General features: G+C 41.7%; 1 protein-coding gene across 2 annotated transcripts; it reads right to left on the bottom strand.

Annotated features, from left to right (window-relative positions):
• Positions 1-1,743: 1,743 nt before the first annotated feature.
• On the bottom strand, positions 1,744-17,702 carry PRELID3B (PRELI domain containing 3B). 2 transcript variants are annotated; one of them, XM_069243425.1, is made up of 6 exons: positions 17,559-17,702; positions 9,455-9,623; positions 9,253-9,342; positions 8,193-8,263; positions 6,971-7,073; positions 1,744-5,131 (listed from the first exon to the last, which is right to left on the bottom strand). In XM_069243425.1, the coding sequence occupies exons 1-6, from the start codon at positions 17,588-17,590 to the stop codon at positions 5,012-5,014; spliced, it is 585 nt and encodes a 194-aa protein (XP_069099526.1). In that variant the 5' UTR covers positions 17,591-17,702; the 3' UTR covers positions 1,744-5,011. The 2 variants fall into 2 exon arrangements, with proteins under 2 accessions (XP_069099526.1, XP_069099527.1); XM_069243426.1 differs by having other exon boundaries at positions 17,321-17,631.
• Between the last annotated feature and the right edge of the window lie 1,187 nt (positions 17,703-18,889).

Below are 18,889 nucleotides of genomic sequence, written 5' to 3'. Positions count from 1 at the left end.
GCCAAGGAGGCATTTCCTTACACACCTCTTCTACACTAATTAAGGGATAACTGGACCAGGCACAAAGTGTAAGTACCTCTGGTACCCACTGCAAGTCAGGCCAGCCTCCTACAGATACTCAAAAAAAGCATTTATGTAAATATAGATTCTTGTACATTTATGATATAATAAACAATGCACAGACAGGATGAAATTTCACTAGTACAAGAGCACAGTGCAAGACAAGCATTTACTCTTTTTTCCCCCTCAGTCTTTCACACTTTCTTGGCCGGTACGGCTGACAAAAAGTATTGACAACTCACCTTTCAAACTACTTTATTGGCCAAAAGGCCTAGGGCTTTAAGCTTTAAATCTGCACCACGGTCTTGCAGCAATCTGTATGCGCTCAAAGATTTGTGGTCTCATGCAGTCTGCTGCATCACAAAAGTTGCACACTTAACTATCTTGTTTAGTATCCAAGCTTCTTACTCTTGGCAGTCCCAATAACCACAATTTTGTGAATCAGCCATTTGGCACACTCATGCTACTTTATTGACCAATTTACGTTAAGAGGTTAGTTTTTGCAGGCCCTCGTGCTCAAACCTGCTGCGTTGTCCAGTCTTGCATCCAGGAATACTGAGGAGCTAAAACTGAAGGTTGGCTTATTATGCTAAAATTAATGCATTGTAGCATTCTGTGTAGACACTAACAGCCCAACAAAGTCCTCAGAACTCTTCTTTCAGAAACAGCGCACCGGAATCAACCTTTCACCATAATGTAACACTGGCCACAAGACCCCTGTGTTTAGAACATCCTACACAAGTACGTAGTTAAATTTTGGTGCTCTGTGCTAGGGCATTCGGGTCTGTGCTCCACAAATTTTAATGGCTCTACTTTTCTCTGTTACACCCCCCCCCCCAAAAAAAGCACACCCTTGACCCTAGCTTGAAATATGGGCCATCTGTATGCTTAGAGCTTGAAGTGTACAAGATGGGTTATTATTTACCCCCCCCCCCCCCCCCCCCAATAGGAAAGGATTAGTACTTGAAGCCCCGGACAACCGTGGTATCTGAAGTCATGGGATACCAGTGCAAAAAAAAAAAAAAAAAAATGTATATCTATATATATAAAAAAATATAAGTACATAACCAGTAACCCACATACTAGCTCACAGAAAAGACATACCACCAGAAAGATAAAGCAGCTCTAGGCTTGGAAATGGATGGGTGGGATGCCTACTGAGGAGACAAAACCTCTCAACTCAAGGGAGAAAGGAAGCAAGATCAGATATCTAACAACTGCAGTGCAGAGCATGAGGGAAGTAACTTATTAAAAAAATTAAGAGCCCCAAAAGAAAATGGTCTCCAGGCACAGAATCAGGTTAAAACACACACACGGCTGATCCTGGTAAATGTAAATACAGGCAACTATTGGAAATGTTTGAAGACTGACTAACAAAGGGGTCTTTGAAACAAATGCAACAGGTTTGGATCAATTTGTGTTCCTTAACGTCAACTGAATGTCTTTTGCATTCCAGATGGGAAAAAAAAAAAAAAAAAAAACCACACAACACTCACGTCCTTTGGCAGGTGAAGGTAGAGCGATTTAAAAATATTTCAGCAGAGCGGTGGGATGAGTATACCTTTTGCAACAAACCTAGCGATATGGACTGTGCACATCCTGAGGCATTAAAAAGAGCACATACCCACATTCTAATGCCCCTCTCAGCATCCGGTAGTGTTATAAAATACAAGACACACAAACGGAAATCAAACAGTAGCCTTTACTGTTATTTTACCTTTGGATGAGTTACATATTGTCCGAACACTGTAAAACAACCTTAATGGCTACAACAAATTTACAAGTCTACAACAAAGGTGTCATATTCCAACTACAATTTTTTTTTTTTTTTTTAACTTGGTTAGTGTACATTAAGTCTCCTTTTTTTGCAAGGATTCATTTTGTAGAGCACAAGGCTGATTAAAAAAATACGAACAAACACAATACATTTGCCCTAAGAAGGCACTTGAAACAGATTACTAACAATACAAAGTACTATACGAGATCTGTATTTAAAAAAAAACAATCTACTAAAAAACATCACATAATAGAGAATAGATGTGCGATTTATTTTGCTCTTCAAGTGAATGCCAGGTCTGGACACTGGTATCTGATGAGTAAAAATGTATTTGTACCGGAAGTAACAAAAAAACAATATTAGTTGATGTACAGAAGAGTATTAATGTGCTATATTTTACATATAAAACTTGTGTATCCAGGACGACTACTCTAGAACATCTTGCAATTAATGCCAGGATCAGACATTCCCATGGCATGATTTAGTTACATACATTTCAGCACATTGTAAACTTCAAGTCAATCTAATGTTCTTCTTAGGTGCTCCCAATAACTTTACTGAACTCTACTTTAAACCCTGAAGTGGCAATACAGAAAATGTGGCTAACAGCATAAAGTAATGTACATCCCAAAAAAAATGGATGGTTAACTACACTATCGAGTAAGAAATACTTCAATGTCTTCAAAACAGCTAGAAAGTCATATTGAGGGCCTTAGGAACATGTCTCGGCAATGTGCACCAAGGAGGAAACTACAGCCAAAAGGGTCCTTCGAAGAAATCAAGGAACCAACAATGACACTGGGAGAGAGGCTACTCGACTAGAAATTTAGACACCCGCATTTCATATTACACAGGGTTCTGCACATCAGTTGGAGCATTTTTCCTTTCACACAATTTAGCACTATGATCAGAATTGGGTACTAGCGAGTTTCATTTTTGCAATATCATTGGCATGACATAAGCACACACACACACACCGAGTTGACTTGAACTTTTTAACATGCCTGTTCTTGAGGGATGGCGGTCAGCACGCAAATCATTTTTTGTAACATGGATGCTTGCATATAGCTTATATACCATCACCATACCCATACCTATTTAATCAGAAAAGGTATGAGACAAAACGACTGCTTTTATATTATTGTTTTATGGTTACAACGGTTTATGTAGAATTGTATCTAATCAGTCACTTCCGTTGATACTAGCCAAACGAAATCACTAGTCCCGAGAATTTCATGAAAATAACACAGAGATCAAGTTTGTATGTACACAATAGTCCAGCAAAAGAATTCGACAAATCAAAATGTTAACTAACAGATGATTCATCCACATCCTCCGAGCAGAGAACTGGCTTGGAACAATGTTTTAATGTGATTTTTGTTGTCTGTTGGACATTCTATGTTGTGATGAGCAGAGAGAAGATTATGTGAAGAGGCAAGAAGAGTGCTGTCTGGCTTTAGTTTACAAATGAAAAATTGTTGTTCCTCCTCACAGAAAACCATGCTGCAACTGATGGCACAAGTCAGTTAAACGTCATCTAAAGAATGCTTAACGATTCTTGTTTGCTATAGACCACACCCAGAGTGGGAACTGGAGTGACCCTCTACATTAAACCTGTTCGATTGCATCTCAGCATTAGCTGTGCTTTAGTTAGCTAAATAACCTTCCTAGCAGTAAGGCCTCTACTCGGTAGTCCAGAGAACAGCGGCTTGACACTTCTAGTACGTGGGCGGAGGGAGGTAACATGTTTGGGGTTGGAAGGGTGGGGCCGTCCCAGTGGGTTGGATTGGCAACAGGTCAAACTACTGACCTCCAAACCCAAAAGGCACAAATTGAAGATTAAAATGAAATTATTATTAGTATAAAGGAATAGCTTTACCATAAACCATTATTAGTAACCTGCTTAACCGTCCAGCTGCAATGGTGTTGTGCATGAAGGAACCAGACCTATCGATTTCGCAACTCTAGTACGAAGGCAGTGGTTCCTAACAGGCAACCCCCCCCCCCCCCCCCCCCAGGAAAAGGTCTTAAAATCTGAAGATAAAGTAAGTTAAGGCACCACCATCAAAATCCTTTGCTATTCAGAAACATGTTTCGTAAACCTCTGCGTATATTTACTTTATAAAAAGCCTAGAACGTTAGCAGTCCATAAAAAAAAATAGTTTTATACAAATAAATACCACTTACAGTACATATTTATATTAAAAAGGGAGCAGTCTAAAAACTAGCCCGGACTAAGTGTATGCATGAGGTGGAGGTTACTGCACTATGGAGGACTCAAAACAATCAAGGTGAAAAACTAATAGAATTCCAAATGTTGATGGGAATCTAAGTGCTTGCGAAACTTTTCCAATGAGGAGCAGAAAGTCTAAATGACCCCTGTGTCCAATTACCCAGTGCAGGCGATATCTTGCTAGCCTGATTCGGTTGTCTGTGGCTACAACTTTGAAGCCTAGCCACTTTTGAGAATACCAACACAGCTCAGCAGTGACCAGCAAGATGGTGGGGCAAAACAAGCAACAACCCAGTTAGATTAACCGAAGACCAGTCAGTTTGTGATCGCTTATGAATGCAGGAAATCAAATCAATGAAACAAGACAGGGAGGAAAAAAAATAAAAAATAAAAAGACGTACACCAGGCTACAATGGACTGCTCGCCCTTTAAAGGATTCAAGTAACATACCTTTCTTTCGACCAGTGCAGATACAAAAAATAAAAACATTGAAACGGTTTTAAAGGAGATTATTGAAATGAGTGGCTGGCCCCCAAAAAACCATGAAGGGTTAATAACGAATAAATGGCACTGTATACTCACAACCACAACAACTGTAGTCTTGAAAGCAGCCTTTATTTACCCTTGTATGTACTAGGGTTTGTCTCGGTAAAAGGGCCTTCACTCACATCTTAAGTGGTCATCTGCACATGGTGCAATAAACTTTTGTCGTGTTCTGCAAAGTCTGTACTCCAGTTGCCTTTACAAAAGGGGAGAGCTCCGACGGGTTCTCCATAACACTGCAGCTTCTCTCCACGCGTCCATTATTAAAAACTTCTTTATATTAGATATGTATCTTTAAATAACAAAATATAAATAAATAGCTTTACGGCTTGGAAGGAAGCTGCAGATGAATTACTCCTAGATTCTACATCCTGCTACTCCTGCAGGTCCTCTTGTCATCATTCGTCCACAAATGCTGCTGCTGCGATGGATGCCCGCATGCCGCCCCGTGCCGATGCTTTCAGATCTTCAATTTCAGAATTCAACTTACTGATCACCCATTCCATTGCATCACGGCCCTGCAGACAAGGAGGTAAATGGTACATCAGGTATCTTTTACAAGCATACAGAATATGTGACTTGATGATACAACGCTGATTGTCAATACCACCATATTTAGGCCAGGTAGCTTCACAATATACAATATGTAAACATCTGGTACACTTATACAAGTATACAGCACGTAAACTTTACATTCATGTTTATATGCGGGATGCGAAAAAAGGTGCAGACATCATATGAAAACCACAAGGTAGATTAAGATTAATTACATATACAACATTAGTCTTTAGGGATGCACAGCGCTCAATACCCCTCCACTGTTGGGTTCACCAAATACTTAAAGCCTAAGTACAGTTTTTAGAACGTTGTACTTCTGCTGAAATAATTGGAGCTTTCTAGTCATGTGCAAGTACTCGATGTGTTAATTCTTCGTCACTATCCTACATTTTGTAGATAATAGAAGCAGCTCATAACATATTGTGAAATGTCAAGGTCCTGTGATGACCTGGAGGTATTTAGCAGACATTTTAACCGACGTTAAACACAGCCCTATCCGTGCCTCCTGCCTGCAAACTAGAAATTCAAGCCACATAGCTGTTTTAAGTTAATAAATGTTTAATTGTAGTATACAGGCATTTGAAAAAAGGAAAAAAAAAATCCACATCTATTGAGAAGCTTAAAGCAACTGATACAGATGGCGCATTACAGGGTTCAGGCGACAGCATCTTGCAAGGCTAAGCTCGCCCTACTGCTTAAATTCTGATCTTTGTTCAGATAACAGCAGTTCTGCACCTTGGGCTGCAACACTCCGACTATTCCAGCAAACCGTTGTTCTAGGCAAAAATACTTGCACATACATGCACGTAAACCAGGCTGCATTACAGAGAGCTAGTGCCTTGGTGGAAACCAATGACACAAGAAAACTATGCTTGGCTGTCACACTAGTATTTCAGTAAGAGTATCCACTCAGGATTCACAAGCGTCATATATCTTTAGTGGCAGACAGATATTCCTTTCTGGAGAAGGTGAGACTTGTAAAAATACACATAAAAGATGGGGTTGACGTGTTTGGCCTGCATAACATGAGACCAGAAGAAACCAGAGTGTAAATGTCAATGCCCAAAGAAGAATTGGAGCCTCAGATGGATTTACTGACAGTGTCGACTTTGCTGTCCTTTCACTCCCCTATAGACTGAAGTATCGCTGCATAGATTATTTAACTATTATTTCCAATGTTCAGAAAACTCATCTACTGGACCCATTTGAGTTTTCTTTTGAGGGGAAAAAAATTCCCTATAGTGCAGTTAAGAAATCATCCTAAAAGCCAATTTGTATTTTTTAACTGTGCACACCACCTTCGAGAGGCTTCATGAAAAATAAACAAAAAGGTGACAGATAAAAGGCTTGCATTGCGCTCAGCCACCTGAAAGCGCCTATGAAACAGCCATGTTTTCTATTACATTTCTGCATAATTTAACGATGAAAAACTGTGGGGAATATAGGTAGCCTGCAGCAAACACCTTGTGGGCGATCCAGGCTGATCGTTTATGCTTGCATCTAAAAACGAGGGGCCTGTCAAGCCTCATTCCAGGTATTCAAAAGATCGATATTGCTACTTTTCCAGTTTGAGCAATATCTCTTAATTAAGTATCTTAAATACAGCAAAGTACAGGCTATTTTATCTTTACATAAATGTGCAGCCACGTCATAGCAGAGCATAGACTCCACATCTCTTATAAGACCTTCACATACTGCAATACAAGACCATTTTTAAGTGAGAACATTTTACGTGATAATCTAAATGTATAAGTTAAGGCAGAACAGAGGATGGGTTGATTAGACACTCTCAGACTTACCTTATGAGCATTAGAAGATATTGTGTTTGCCATTAACCCTTCGAGGTAGCTGCTGAGACTGACCCCCTTCACAGAGATGATTGCTTCTTGAGTCAGCACCGTCCTGGTGGATACAAAAATGACGCAAATAAACATCTTCAAGGCTATATTCAAATATAACAGCATATCAACATGATGCAAGTACAGCCCTACAAAGGCAGTTTTTTTTCTGACCTCTGTTGCACCGCAAGTCCTAAACCATCTGTAAAATTACCTCCAAAAGCACTACTTTTCCCAGTGCGGATTCCCTTGATTAAACAGTACACACATCTCTCTCTCACACACACAAAAAAAAAAAAAATAGTCAAAAGTGGACAGTACATGTTCAACATAAGGTAAGGTGGAACAAGATACCTTCTACAGTGTATGAACGGAAACACACTGACTGTATACAAGAGACCAGCCAAAAATTAACGTACCCGTTCTTTTTACTTTACCTCCTGTTCTTACGTGTCTGCAAACTGAACATACAAACACGCCTTTGTAGGAGGTGTGAAAAATGCAGATGACAATCCATCACAGTCCCTTCAGATTGGACCGCGAGACAACTGATAAAGCCAGAGAAACATTGCTAACCCTTCACATCTTAATACCAAACCGCCACCCGTTTAAGTTAATATTTGTGTGTGGGGAAATTATGCGACAGGGGAAGGACAAATTATGCCACAGGGTTGAGTAAAATATGCTGCACTTAAAAGTAAAATTATGTGGCATAAAGCAGTACTTCATAATTTTGTCATTTCTAAACCTGGTCTGCGCATTGGTTGCACCTCTGTAGTGCCACTTTAACACTCAAATAAAGCAATAATCAACAGAAAAGGTTACCAGTCCAGGTTTGCAGAGGGCCTTCCACCACACTGCAACACGTGTCATTGCATTTTTAATATCTTTTGAACCGTGTAAGATGGAAAATGATTTCATTGTAGATTATACGGCAGATTGATTATGTGACAAGTGTGGCAAATCTATAATAATGTGAAAATTGCAGCAGCCACGCAATCACATAACTCTAGTCGCCCCGCAAGATATGCCCAGTAACAAACATTATCAGGTACATCTAAACCATCTCAGTTATAAAAAGCACAATGAAAAAAAACTTGATGTCTGTAGGGTGTCCACGTGTTATCTACTGAATAAATGCATTTCATGTCATTATAACCAGAAAAGAAAACATTATACTTACTTTTCTGGATCTTGTGGATGTGGCTTGTATATCAACCTCTCATCTACAGACACCAAATTTGTAAATGTGATCTGTGACAAAAATGGAAGCAATACAAAGGGTCACATAAGTACGTGGCACAACTTTCCATCGGCTTGGGCTAGGCATTTAAAGCTTCCCAATAATAAATTTTACCCCCCAAAAAATGTGCAGTTTTATTGACCACAGAATGATTAAAAGTTGAACTTTTTTTTTTTTTAGTAAATGCAAATATACTGAGTTAGCTGGCAAAGAAATGTCCCGGTTTGGGCAGATAACTGGTCTTTAACATAAGACAAGTATTTTGCAAAGTATAAGAAGTCAACCAGAATTAAAATTCTGCTCTAGAGGTTAACAGCCAACAGTGTAACCTATAATCAGGTCTACATATAAATGAATCACGTCTACAGTGAATGAAGAGATTTTCCAGAGTGGCCATATACAAAATAACAGCCAAAAAACTTTACACATTAATATATTTGTTCTACATCCTGCTTTACATGCCTGCATACTGAAGAAAAAAAAAACATGGGCATGAAGAGCAGGAATAGGGAAAAGAACAAGCCATCATAGACTCTTTCAGTTTACCACTAAGAATTCAAGAGTAGGACACTACACTCACCTAAAAGATCATTTTTCTGGAGCAAATTATCCCCCCCGTCTCAATAGAGATAGACCCTGCTTCTTCTTACAATGATAATGGGCAATCAAATACTGTGCACTCGGACTTTGATTACAAATTGTTCACTTCAAAATGCCATTCTTCCACGGTGTCCTCAAGCTGACCCCATGAAACATAATCGTGAATTCCCACAGCTTTACCATCAATGTTCTTGGAGATTGATATATATGTATTTATTTAGTCAAGGTAGTTCCCACCCTCCCCCAAAGTTTTTTCATTGGATCGCTATTCCAATAACAGCAGGCACACGTTCTCATGTAAGGGTACGTGTAACTCAGTACATTCTTGCAGGTCACTATAAATGCACCTCTTAAGCAGTATGTTCCTTATTTTGTTTTTGAAATGTGTGCCACGACTTACATTAGAGGACTTGAGTTCCATAGTTTTTGCCACAGGATCAACAACTGAATGCTCCTGGATGTATGTCTTTGTTCTTGTGGCACCAATTAGCTAAGAGTGAGAAAAAAAAAGAAAAAAAAAACAGTATTTACTACAGCCGATCATAAAAACATACGGCAGGAATTTCAATACCCATACCAATGAAAGTCCAAAGCATGCTTACCGATTTGACCACAGCGGGTATGCCCCATTCCGTGCTCAGCAGCCTATCACTGTGCAGCTTTCCTGAGACGTCTACATTCCTTTCTAGCACATCAACTCCAACTACGCTGGTGTTCATAGGGTTGGGGTATTTCTGCATAGCGGCAGTCGTGACGGTCTCCCATGGGTGGCTGTGAAGTAAAACGAAGAAAATAATAAGTATCCCCAATGATCAAACTAAGTACACCTGCAGCCGAGACACCGAAGGTTTCTTAAGTAATGGTAAAGTAAAAAGCAAACATGAACACGTACACAGCATTCACTAGCTACCAGGATGTTTGGCGCCAATACAATGCCGAACGGAAGCCGTAGCCAACCTTGATATACACTGTAGGTCCACCAATGATTGGGTCGGTGCTCAGCAGTTACACGCTGGGTGTTTCACTGTCAATTACAAATCACGAGATGGTACCTTGCCGCAAGAACAGAAGGCTTAACATTTAACCCAACTTCATCGCACTGGTGTGGAAATTACCAGAAGGGTCGAGCGGGTTAATGCCAGCCACAAAAACATTTTTTCTCCAGTAGTTAACGTCTACAGAGAGCTTTACTTCAAACCACGCAGACAATACGCTATGTAGGTTCACTCCGCACTGCTGCAACACAGCAACTGTCAGCAAATCGCGGCAAGTCCCAAATTAAGGCGAAATAAGATTATAAATTAGCAAACGTTATTCTTTGGTGCATAAAAAAAGCGGCTCTTGAGGCGAGCAGCAAAGGACACTCGACTAAACGAAAATACGAGTTTTGGAAGGGTATACATTTGAGTTAAATCCTCTTTGCTCACCACATAACTCCCTGGCCAGCATCACTACAGTGACGAGTACCCAATGAATCACGTACAGATTTCGTTTTTCCTTGAATCCTCGGACGTGTCAGCAGAGCACCAAAGAGGGGTAAAGCATGTAAGAAATACGCCAACTTAAGATGTCCGTCCATAAAACGCTACTCTTGGCTGACCGAGGGGACAGCCCACCCAGGACTCAAAGTCACGTCCCTTTGTTCCACATGTGAAGCCCCAGGTAAGGGGGAACTACACGTATTGTTTGTTTTCATCTGCTGACTAAAATAATTCGCGATAGTTACACAGCCCTATACTAGTCATAACTCGCGGGCACACAGGGCAGACTGCATCTCGCAAGGTCACCTTCTGAGGCGTCACAAATCTAAATAATTATCGAGTTACAACCGGCTTGCGTTCAGAGAAAGGAGAAACTCCGACAAGAAGATAGAGTTGCTATGTGACGACTCTACAAACTAGATAACATGTTAACACTGACGACAATAAGGCCCTTCACACCTGGATACTTGATCTACTGGTTATTAAAAAGTGTCAAACAGCTCTGGCAAAGGGGAGCAGGCGTCCCTGGAACTATGCTCTTCCGCTCTCCGCGGGTGAAAGGCAGCGCGAGGAGAGGGTGGGAGATTGCTTCATCTGAAGCACGAGGGAAGGCCCGATGCTGCACTACAAGTGCACGCGCGGAACCAGTGGGAAGGTACAGCACGGCCGGGGACACCGAACCCGCCTTCCGCATTCCAGTCCCTGCCTCACAAGAGCGACGCTCGGCGGTCACAGAACTGCAATATGCCGACCGCAGCTTGTTGCGAGTCACGGGAAGCTCAGGATGTGAATAGGGTATGTGACGTTAACGCCTGGATATGAAGAGTAGCCACATACTCTACTTGCGCGACGAAAGATCGGGGAAGGGAGGGTAATTTGTAGTCCTTTTTCATTAAATCAGATAATAAACGCATGTTATTTTTATGCCTTAAAAAAAAACACACAAAAAAAAAAACACAACTTAAATGTTGTAATACAAATATCGCACAGCTAGTTGTGAATAAGCAGAAAGGCACTTATACTTTTCCACAATATACAGGATTATGTACAGTACTCGTGGGGGTTGTGAGGCCAGTGGTGGTAAATAGGGCTACACTTAAAGACCCCCAAACCTACCTTTCCCACACCTACCGTTTAAGACTGAAAAGACGACTAGTTGCATTTAAAAAGGGGGGAGGGTAAGGTACCTGCATGGTAGTAGGTTTATTCTGAAAAAATGCCAACCACAGAAAGAAAGTAGGTCTTCAAGGAGTGGTAGGAACGGGATCCATTTGTCGGCCAAAAGTTTAGTTTCAATTTGGTTTTGTCACCCCACCACCTCCCAAAATCCTACTCAGTGACCTCAACTTCCGCTTTGATACCCACGAAGACCCCCAACACCAGGACAACCTGTCGCTCTGCCTCAAACAACTTGTCAATATCCCCACCCACAGAGCCAGACATTCCAGACCCGTCTTCTCAGCAGGGAACCACATCACCACCTCTCACACCTCTGAACACCACTGGACCGACTACTAGTGCGTTCACTTAATCTTCACACAGAACACTGCATACCACTAAGCCATCGTCAAAAGGGCTCACGAACCCTGGGACGGACACCTCATCCATCCCAAGACCTCGGCAAGGACCGTGCCACCTTTTTTTTTACTGAAAAATCCAGGACATTTACGAAGGCTTCAGGAACCAAAACCCACCCGCACCACCCACAAACACCACCACAGACCCAGCACCACACCAGATCCTGAACCCCAATCACCGAAGAGGACACCCGAAGACTCATGAACTCCATCCACTCGGGAGTACCCTCGGATCCGTGACCTCATTATATCCTTAACTTGGCCAGCGCCACCATAGCACCTGAGCTCTGCCAAACTATCAAGAGATCCTTCGAGACCAACACCTTCCCATCAGACTGGAAGCACGCTGAGATCAACCCGTTGCTCAAGAAACCCACTGTTGACCAAAGGGAGCTGAACAACTACAGACCCATCTCTCTGCTCCCTTCCGCGACCAAAGTAACGGAAAAGCCAGTCAACCAGCAACTCACTGAATTCCGAGACACATCGAATCCTAGACCCATCCCAAACCGGATTCAGAAGCAACCACAGCACTGAAACAGCACGCCTAGAAGCCACAGACGACATATGCAGCATACTAGACCAGAGTTCTGCAAAGTCGGTCCTGCAGAGGCAGGTACCTGCCAGATTTTTAGCATATCCACATTTAGAAAAATGTAGATTTCTGAAACCTCTTGTTTCTAAATGTGGCTATGCTAAAAATCTGGCATGAACTTGGCTCTCCAGGACTGACTTTGCAGAACCCTGTACTAGACCACGGAGGCACGGCCGCACTCATCCTCCTTGACCTCAAGATCAGAGTGACAGACTACCTGCATTCATGTTGGAACCCCAAGACACATGATGTGGAGTGCCCCAAAGGTCATCACTCAGCCTGACGCTTTTCAACATCTACATGGTCCCGCTAGTCAGGATCAAACACAAAAGACTAAACCGTCTCCTATGCCGATGAAACCCAGCTGATCTTCTCCCTGTCCGATGACTGTGCAAAGGTCAAGAGAAATTTCCACAAAGGGATGAGAGCAGTCACCGCATGGATGGAAGCCACCTGCCTCAAACTCAACTAGGACAAAACAGCAATCCTTTTAATCGGCTACACCCCTTCCTTCTGCCTAGAAGGACTCCTGATGGCCCACCGCACTGGGAAACGCCCCCACTCCCACGGACAATGCATGCAATAGGGCCATTATCCTGGACTCCTCTGTGTCCTTGACTCGCTAAGTCAACGCTGTATCATCGTCATGCTTCCACACCCTCCGACTACTTCAAAATATTTTCAAGTGGATCCCCTCCGACGTGAGGACGACTGTCACCAACACCCTAGTCACTAGCAAACTGGACTACGGCAACACTCCATGCATCACCAACAAACTACAATCAAGACTACAAAGAATCCACAATGCAGCAGCAAGACTCATCCTGGACAACAACCCCCTACACAGCCACATCTCCTCCCACCTCAGACACCTACACTGGCTCCCAATGAACAAGCGCATCACATGCAAACTCCTGATCCACAACTACAAGGCACTATACAACGTAGGACCAGCATACCACAACCACTGAATTGCCTTCTACGCACCCAACAAACATCTCCGTTCTTCCCAGCTCGCCTTTTCAGCCGTCCCCAAGATTCAGAAAAGCACAGCAGGAGGAAGATCCTTCTACCTCACAGCCCGGACATGGAACATGCTACCCCTCAAACTCAGGTAGACCGCATCACTGAAGCTGTTCAGGAAGGACCTCAAGACCTGGCTCTTCGATTGAGCAGCACACCCACAAACAGTGCCTTGAGACCCTATGGGTGATTAGCAGTGCTCTAAAAATCATTGACTGATTGGTGAAAGATGCATGTATGTGACTGAGGGGTGCAACATCTATGACCAGTGCTTTAAATGGCAAGTCACTGTCCAGTACAGAGTATCTGAACTTCTCATGAGCTATCAAGTACTGTGGATAGCAGGACCAAAAAAAAAAAAAAAAAAAAAAAAAAACCCTCTACTCTCCACTCGCTAAGGTGAGTTTTATTTTATGAGGTAGAGCTATTTTTAGATTCCACTCCTTCTGGCAGTGGACAAAAACGGGTATTCTGTTCAGTCAGAAACTGAATTAGCAATTAAGATGCCTTTACATTTTATTCTTGTCATATTTGCTCTGTGTTCAGAGACAGAGGTCAAAATTCAGTTTGTCTTCTTGCAATGCAAATAATTTTCCTTGTGACTTTAGAGTCCCAGGCTTTTGTAAGGTGAACTGTCTGACCTAAGTGAAATTAAATGCTTTTGGTATCAGGTTTTCCCTAACACACAGCATTTATATAACTAAGTGAACTTTACAAACATTTCGAAATATATTTCAGTAGCTGTGAGAGACCATTTTTGTGCACTTGGGTAATAAAAATAAATATTTTAATAGGATGAAAAAAAAAAAAAAAGGCAGAACACTTTACTCGGTGTTGTGCAAATGATATTTTTCTGAAACCTGGTTTTCACAGATAGTTAATACACTATATAATTTTATCAATAAAGCCGCAAGTTAGTGCAAAGGTTTTTGGGCATTTCTTGAAAATGTACTGTCTGTAAATGACAGTGCGCTACCACATCATGCTTTAGTATTATATTTATTAAAAGTGAGTGTTTAAACTAATGGAAAAACCCTCTTGCCCTGATGACAAAGCTATTAGTAAATAAGAGGCAAGGTATGCATGGATCACGTGTACCCTATATGTGGGCTAGTTATTATACATGGAGCAAACGTTTAGTGTATTTAATCAAACAAAAGGGTTTTTTTTTAAATAGCAGAAACACTGAACTCATATTTGAAGGTGCACTCATATGTGAGAATGAAGAAAATGTGGACTGTAAAATACAATATTTGCCTAGGATCACACAATTTGAGACCCATTTCTGGGTCAAGTACATTACAGTTAGGTTGAGTAGATTACTCAAGCCACTTGACCTGCAGGTCTAGTAACATTTTAAGGATTTTTCGAGGCCTGGGTTAGTGAGTACCAGCACTTATATATTTCCATTAAAGCACTTTATGAGAGGTCTTCATACAGGGACTGCAGAATCAAATACAGTTTTATGGCTTCGAAATCACAATATATTTTGCTTCACTCATGTGCAGGGTTGCGTTTATGGTTGAGAGGTTTACACTGGCATTGACTTTTTTTTCTTTAAAAGGGCTGTACTCTATCTGTTGGGTGATTGGGTTCACAATAAATATCTTTAAAGTTACAACCCGATAGTTGTATTGTATTTGTGTACCCTTTTTAAACATTTTCTGTCTGAATGCGGAAGTTGTTTTGATTCCAACTTTGTTGCTGCACTTGCTAATTGTCTGTGTGCAAATCCATAATACACTCAAAAGTTGGAATCTAAGCAACTTCCAGCACCCAGACAGAAAGTGTTTAAAAAAGGGTACACAAATACAATATCGTCCATCCGCTTTAACAGAATTCTTGCATTCAGTGTTGTCAAACACATGATACCTCAAGGAAAACCGGTGAGACTGGAATGTCTCAATCCACACGCCTCTTAGCTCATTAACACTGCGGTTACCACACTCAGTACTGCAACCAGCTCTAAATCTGCCTCTGACAAACATAATAACGCCGGGGCTATTACACGATAAAAGCAATCGCTGGCAAACCTTTACTTTTGGGACACGTTGCCAACCCTCATCCATAGGAAGGGAAAAAAAAAAAAAAGCTGAAAGCAAAAATATTTTTACTCTTAAAAAGCATACTGTGCTCCTAGTGAGTAGTACTTTGTCTCGGTTTGTTGTTAAAATATACAATCCTATACCATGATAACTTAGTTCATAAAAAGCATGCAACCCAAGACTAAAACCATTTGTTCCAAAACTGCACTATTAACAAAGGAATAGAAGATAAAAAAGAAGCATATAATAAGATGAAAAAGAAGAGTATCAGCTCATATCTCACTGAAGTTAGGTATTGAGTGAAGTGAATGGAAATAAAACGTGACTGACACAGTAACAAATTGATGAATAAAGATGTCTGGCCGTAAGTCCTAATAAGTATTTTATGCACATAAATTTTACTAAAATTTAAATGCCCTGGTTAATGTCAGACATAAAAAAATATGCAATCTGTTAGAACGAACACATCTTCTCATCCCAAAAAACCTGCATGTGTGAGAAATGTTATCCCTCCACACCAGACCCCGCCCACCCTAAAGCATGGAAAAAAATTAAGTGGTGCGCGTTCATCATCATTCTGTTGAACTGGGGAACTGACAGTGTACGAAAGGCAAGTCGACCATCTACAAGATTATAAATAGCCAAAACTTTACACAGCCATTCACTTTGCTTTACCTCCAGTTCTTACGTGGCCGCACACTATCCGCGCAGGCACGCCTTTGTTGGAGGACAGAAACATATCACATGAAATGGTTGCCAACAAATTGCACAAGATGAAGAAAAAGTCGTTTTAAAGTAGGTTATTAAACTCAAGGTTTCTTGAGGCAGGACATAGCTCCCCGATTCCTACACATTTGACACCAATGTCAGTATACATCGATCGTGGGGAAAGACACTATTACATTGCTCTCGGCAGGGGTACACTAACACCTCACCTAACTGAAAGTTGGGCGAGGAAATGTGCGTAGTTTACAGTGGATCCAGCAGACCTAACAACTAATTCGAAACTTTAAACTTTGCGATTCAATTCAAACCACAAAGCCCAAACCTGTGTGAAAAAACGCGGAGGAGGCGAGAAATAACACTTCATTCTGCATCAACATACAAGAAACGCAAAAGTAAGGCGACTTTGGCTTTTATTTACTGATGGAATACACCAATGAAGTTTGGTCGGTTTTTTGGCATCACATGCAGCAGCTTCAAGGCGTAATGCATTACTGCCGTGTTCGGGAACTTGCAAGTAAATGCCGAGGAACGCTAGTTAGAAAAGAAGACCCGTTACTGCCATGTTATTTACACATGTTGTTAATGTACTGATCTCGAAGAAAGATTTGCTCCTGACGAGATTCGTACTCATGACCTTCAGGTTACAGCAGTTGTCAGCGGCAACCGTTTAAGTCACTGAAGCTCCCCTTGACAGGTTGCTGGGTAACTCCTGGACCGCCCAAACAGAAACAACTTTATCTGAAGGCCAGTATACAATAGCACATACGTGGGTGCCGCTCCTGTTAAAGTAATTATAATATCCCGTAACTACAGTCTATTGAGTCTACTTTTGTTAAAAGCAGACTAAATATTTACAAAACTTAAATATTTACAAAACTGCACGGATAAATTTTATAAGGATGTCCAATGGCAGCTGTAAGCAAAACCGATATGGTTATATTTCCACAGAAAATTATCTAATTTTCTGAGTCAGCTGCATGTTATTCTAAAATACTCCAGATGTCTCCAAACCTGAACCTACTTGATCTCCTGGGGCGCACAAAGGCCTCCTACGAGCAGCTTGACGTTTTCCAGCACCGGCAGGCAGAGAAACCCAGCGCTTGGCGGCCTAACCTCCGCCACTTCTGACGAGAAGCTGCATCCCGCGCGCCCCAATACCTTGAAACTCGCATACGGCGGCCATGTCAAGCCGGGAAAGAGGAACCGAGGACAGACACTCTCCTCCCCTCTAAGTCACTCCCCAGTCTCCTCTCACTTACTCAAAGACGTGCTCGGAAGCCCAGATCTTCATGGCTGTGCTGCGGGATGAGAGCGCGCCGCCTCGGTCAGCAGGCTGGGTCGTCACGAACAAAAAGACTGGAGCGCAGCATCACCCGGAGACGGAAAGAAATATTCTAGTGACGTCACGGCGCTCGCCGTGCGTCAGAGTGTACGCCCCTCAAGGACGGCAACGGCCTGGGCTGGAGACAGTGTGTCCTTGGAGGGAATATCTGTGCTGAGTTGGCGGGACACTATGCTGCAAGAGGGGAGGTAGCGCAACTCAGGACTACTGGGAAGCTGAGAGTATTAGTAGGGAAGTTGACATATGACTTTCTCGAGGAGCATCACACAAATTTTAAGTCTCGTGCCTTTTATTGCTCCAATAAGCTATCACGAGTTCTGTTAAATTAATTACTGTGCTGTTGGGCAGTGAAGCCTTCGCATGTATTCGTTCAGTTGAGAGTTTGTCACCGCACCGTACGACCGGGTTGACTTTAGAGCTCTTTTCAGATTTGCAGAACTATTTCCTACAGTATTTGTCTGTAACACGTAATCTACAGAAAAGCAAAATTACCTGGAAGAGGATCCAGCATGACTGCCACAGCTACCTACTTTGAAAGTGGGGAACCAGGTTCGAGTCTGGGTGATGGTTCAACATCTTGTGATTCTAGGTAAATCGCTCGAGCTCCCAGTACCTTAAAAAAGTAAAAATGAATGGGTCCTTGTGTAATGTACTGGTGCTTTGACTGGATAGATGAATCTTTTCGGGCAGCACAAGGGTGTGGAGAAAAGGGCAGCAAAACATCAACAATGAAATTAATGGTATGACTCATTTAGCCACTCAAAGAATACTTCAAGCTGACATAAAGTCCAAGGGTGCTTATTACAGAGTAATGCTCAGAGTGATATAGATAACTCTCAAAACAAGATTATAAAGTTAGAAACTCATGAGGTTGTCTGAACCTCCGAACGAAGTTCAAACTAATTTAAGGTAAAAAATGCTTGACACTCAATAACTGCTACGCACAAAAGGAATAAGAACATTTGAAAAGGAGGAAACACAGTCTAATTCTATTAACCATTTAGCAATTCACATTCTATAATTCTAATAATCTTTGTAAGGGAAACCCTATGAATTCGCAAATTCATTTTGCATGTGCTGGGACAGGCATGTGGGCTAAAAGACAAAAAAGCACAAAAAGGAAAAAATGGAATTTGGAAAAAGGAAATCTAGGGATACAGGTAACCAAGGTTAACAAAAGGTAGGTAAAATGGAAAAGGTGTCAGCATTTCAGAAGCTCCATCAAGAGTCTTCTTCTCTGGGTCAGGG

The sequence above is a fragment of the Pleurodeles waltl genome, chromosome 7 (assembly GCF_031143425.1).
Source record: "Pleurodeles waltl isolate 20211129_DDA chromosome 7, aPleWal1.hap1.20221129, whole genome shotgun sequence".
Classification (NCBI taxonomy): Eukaryota; Metazoa; Chordata; class Amphibia; order Caudata; family Salamandridae; genus Pleurodeles; species Pleurodeles waltl.
Note: the sequence above shows the minus strand (reverse complement) of the source record. Positions and strands in the feature narration are given on the sequence as shown.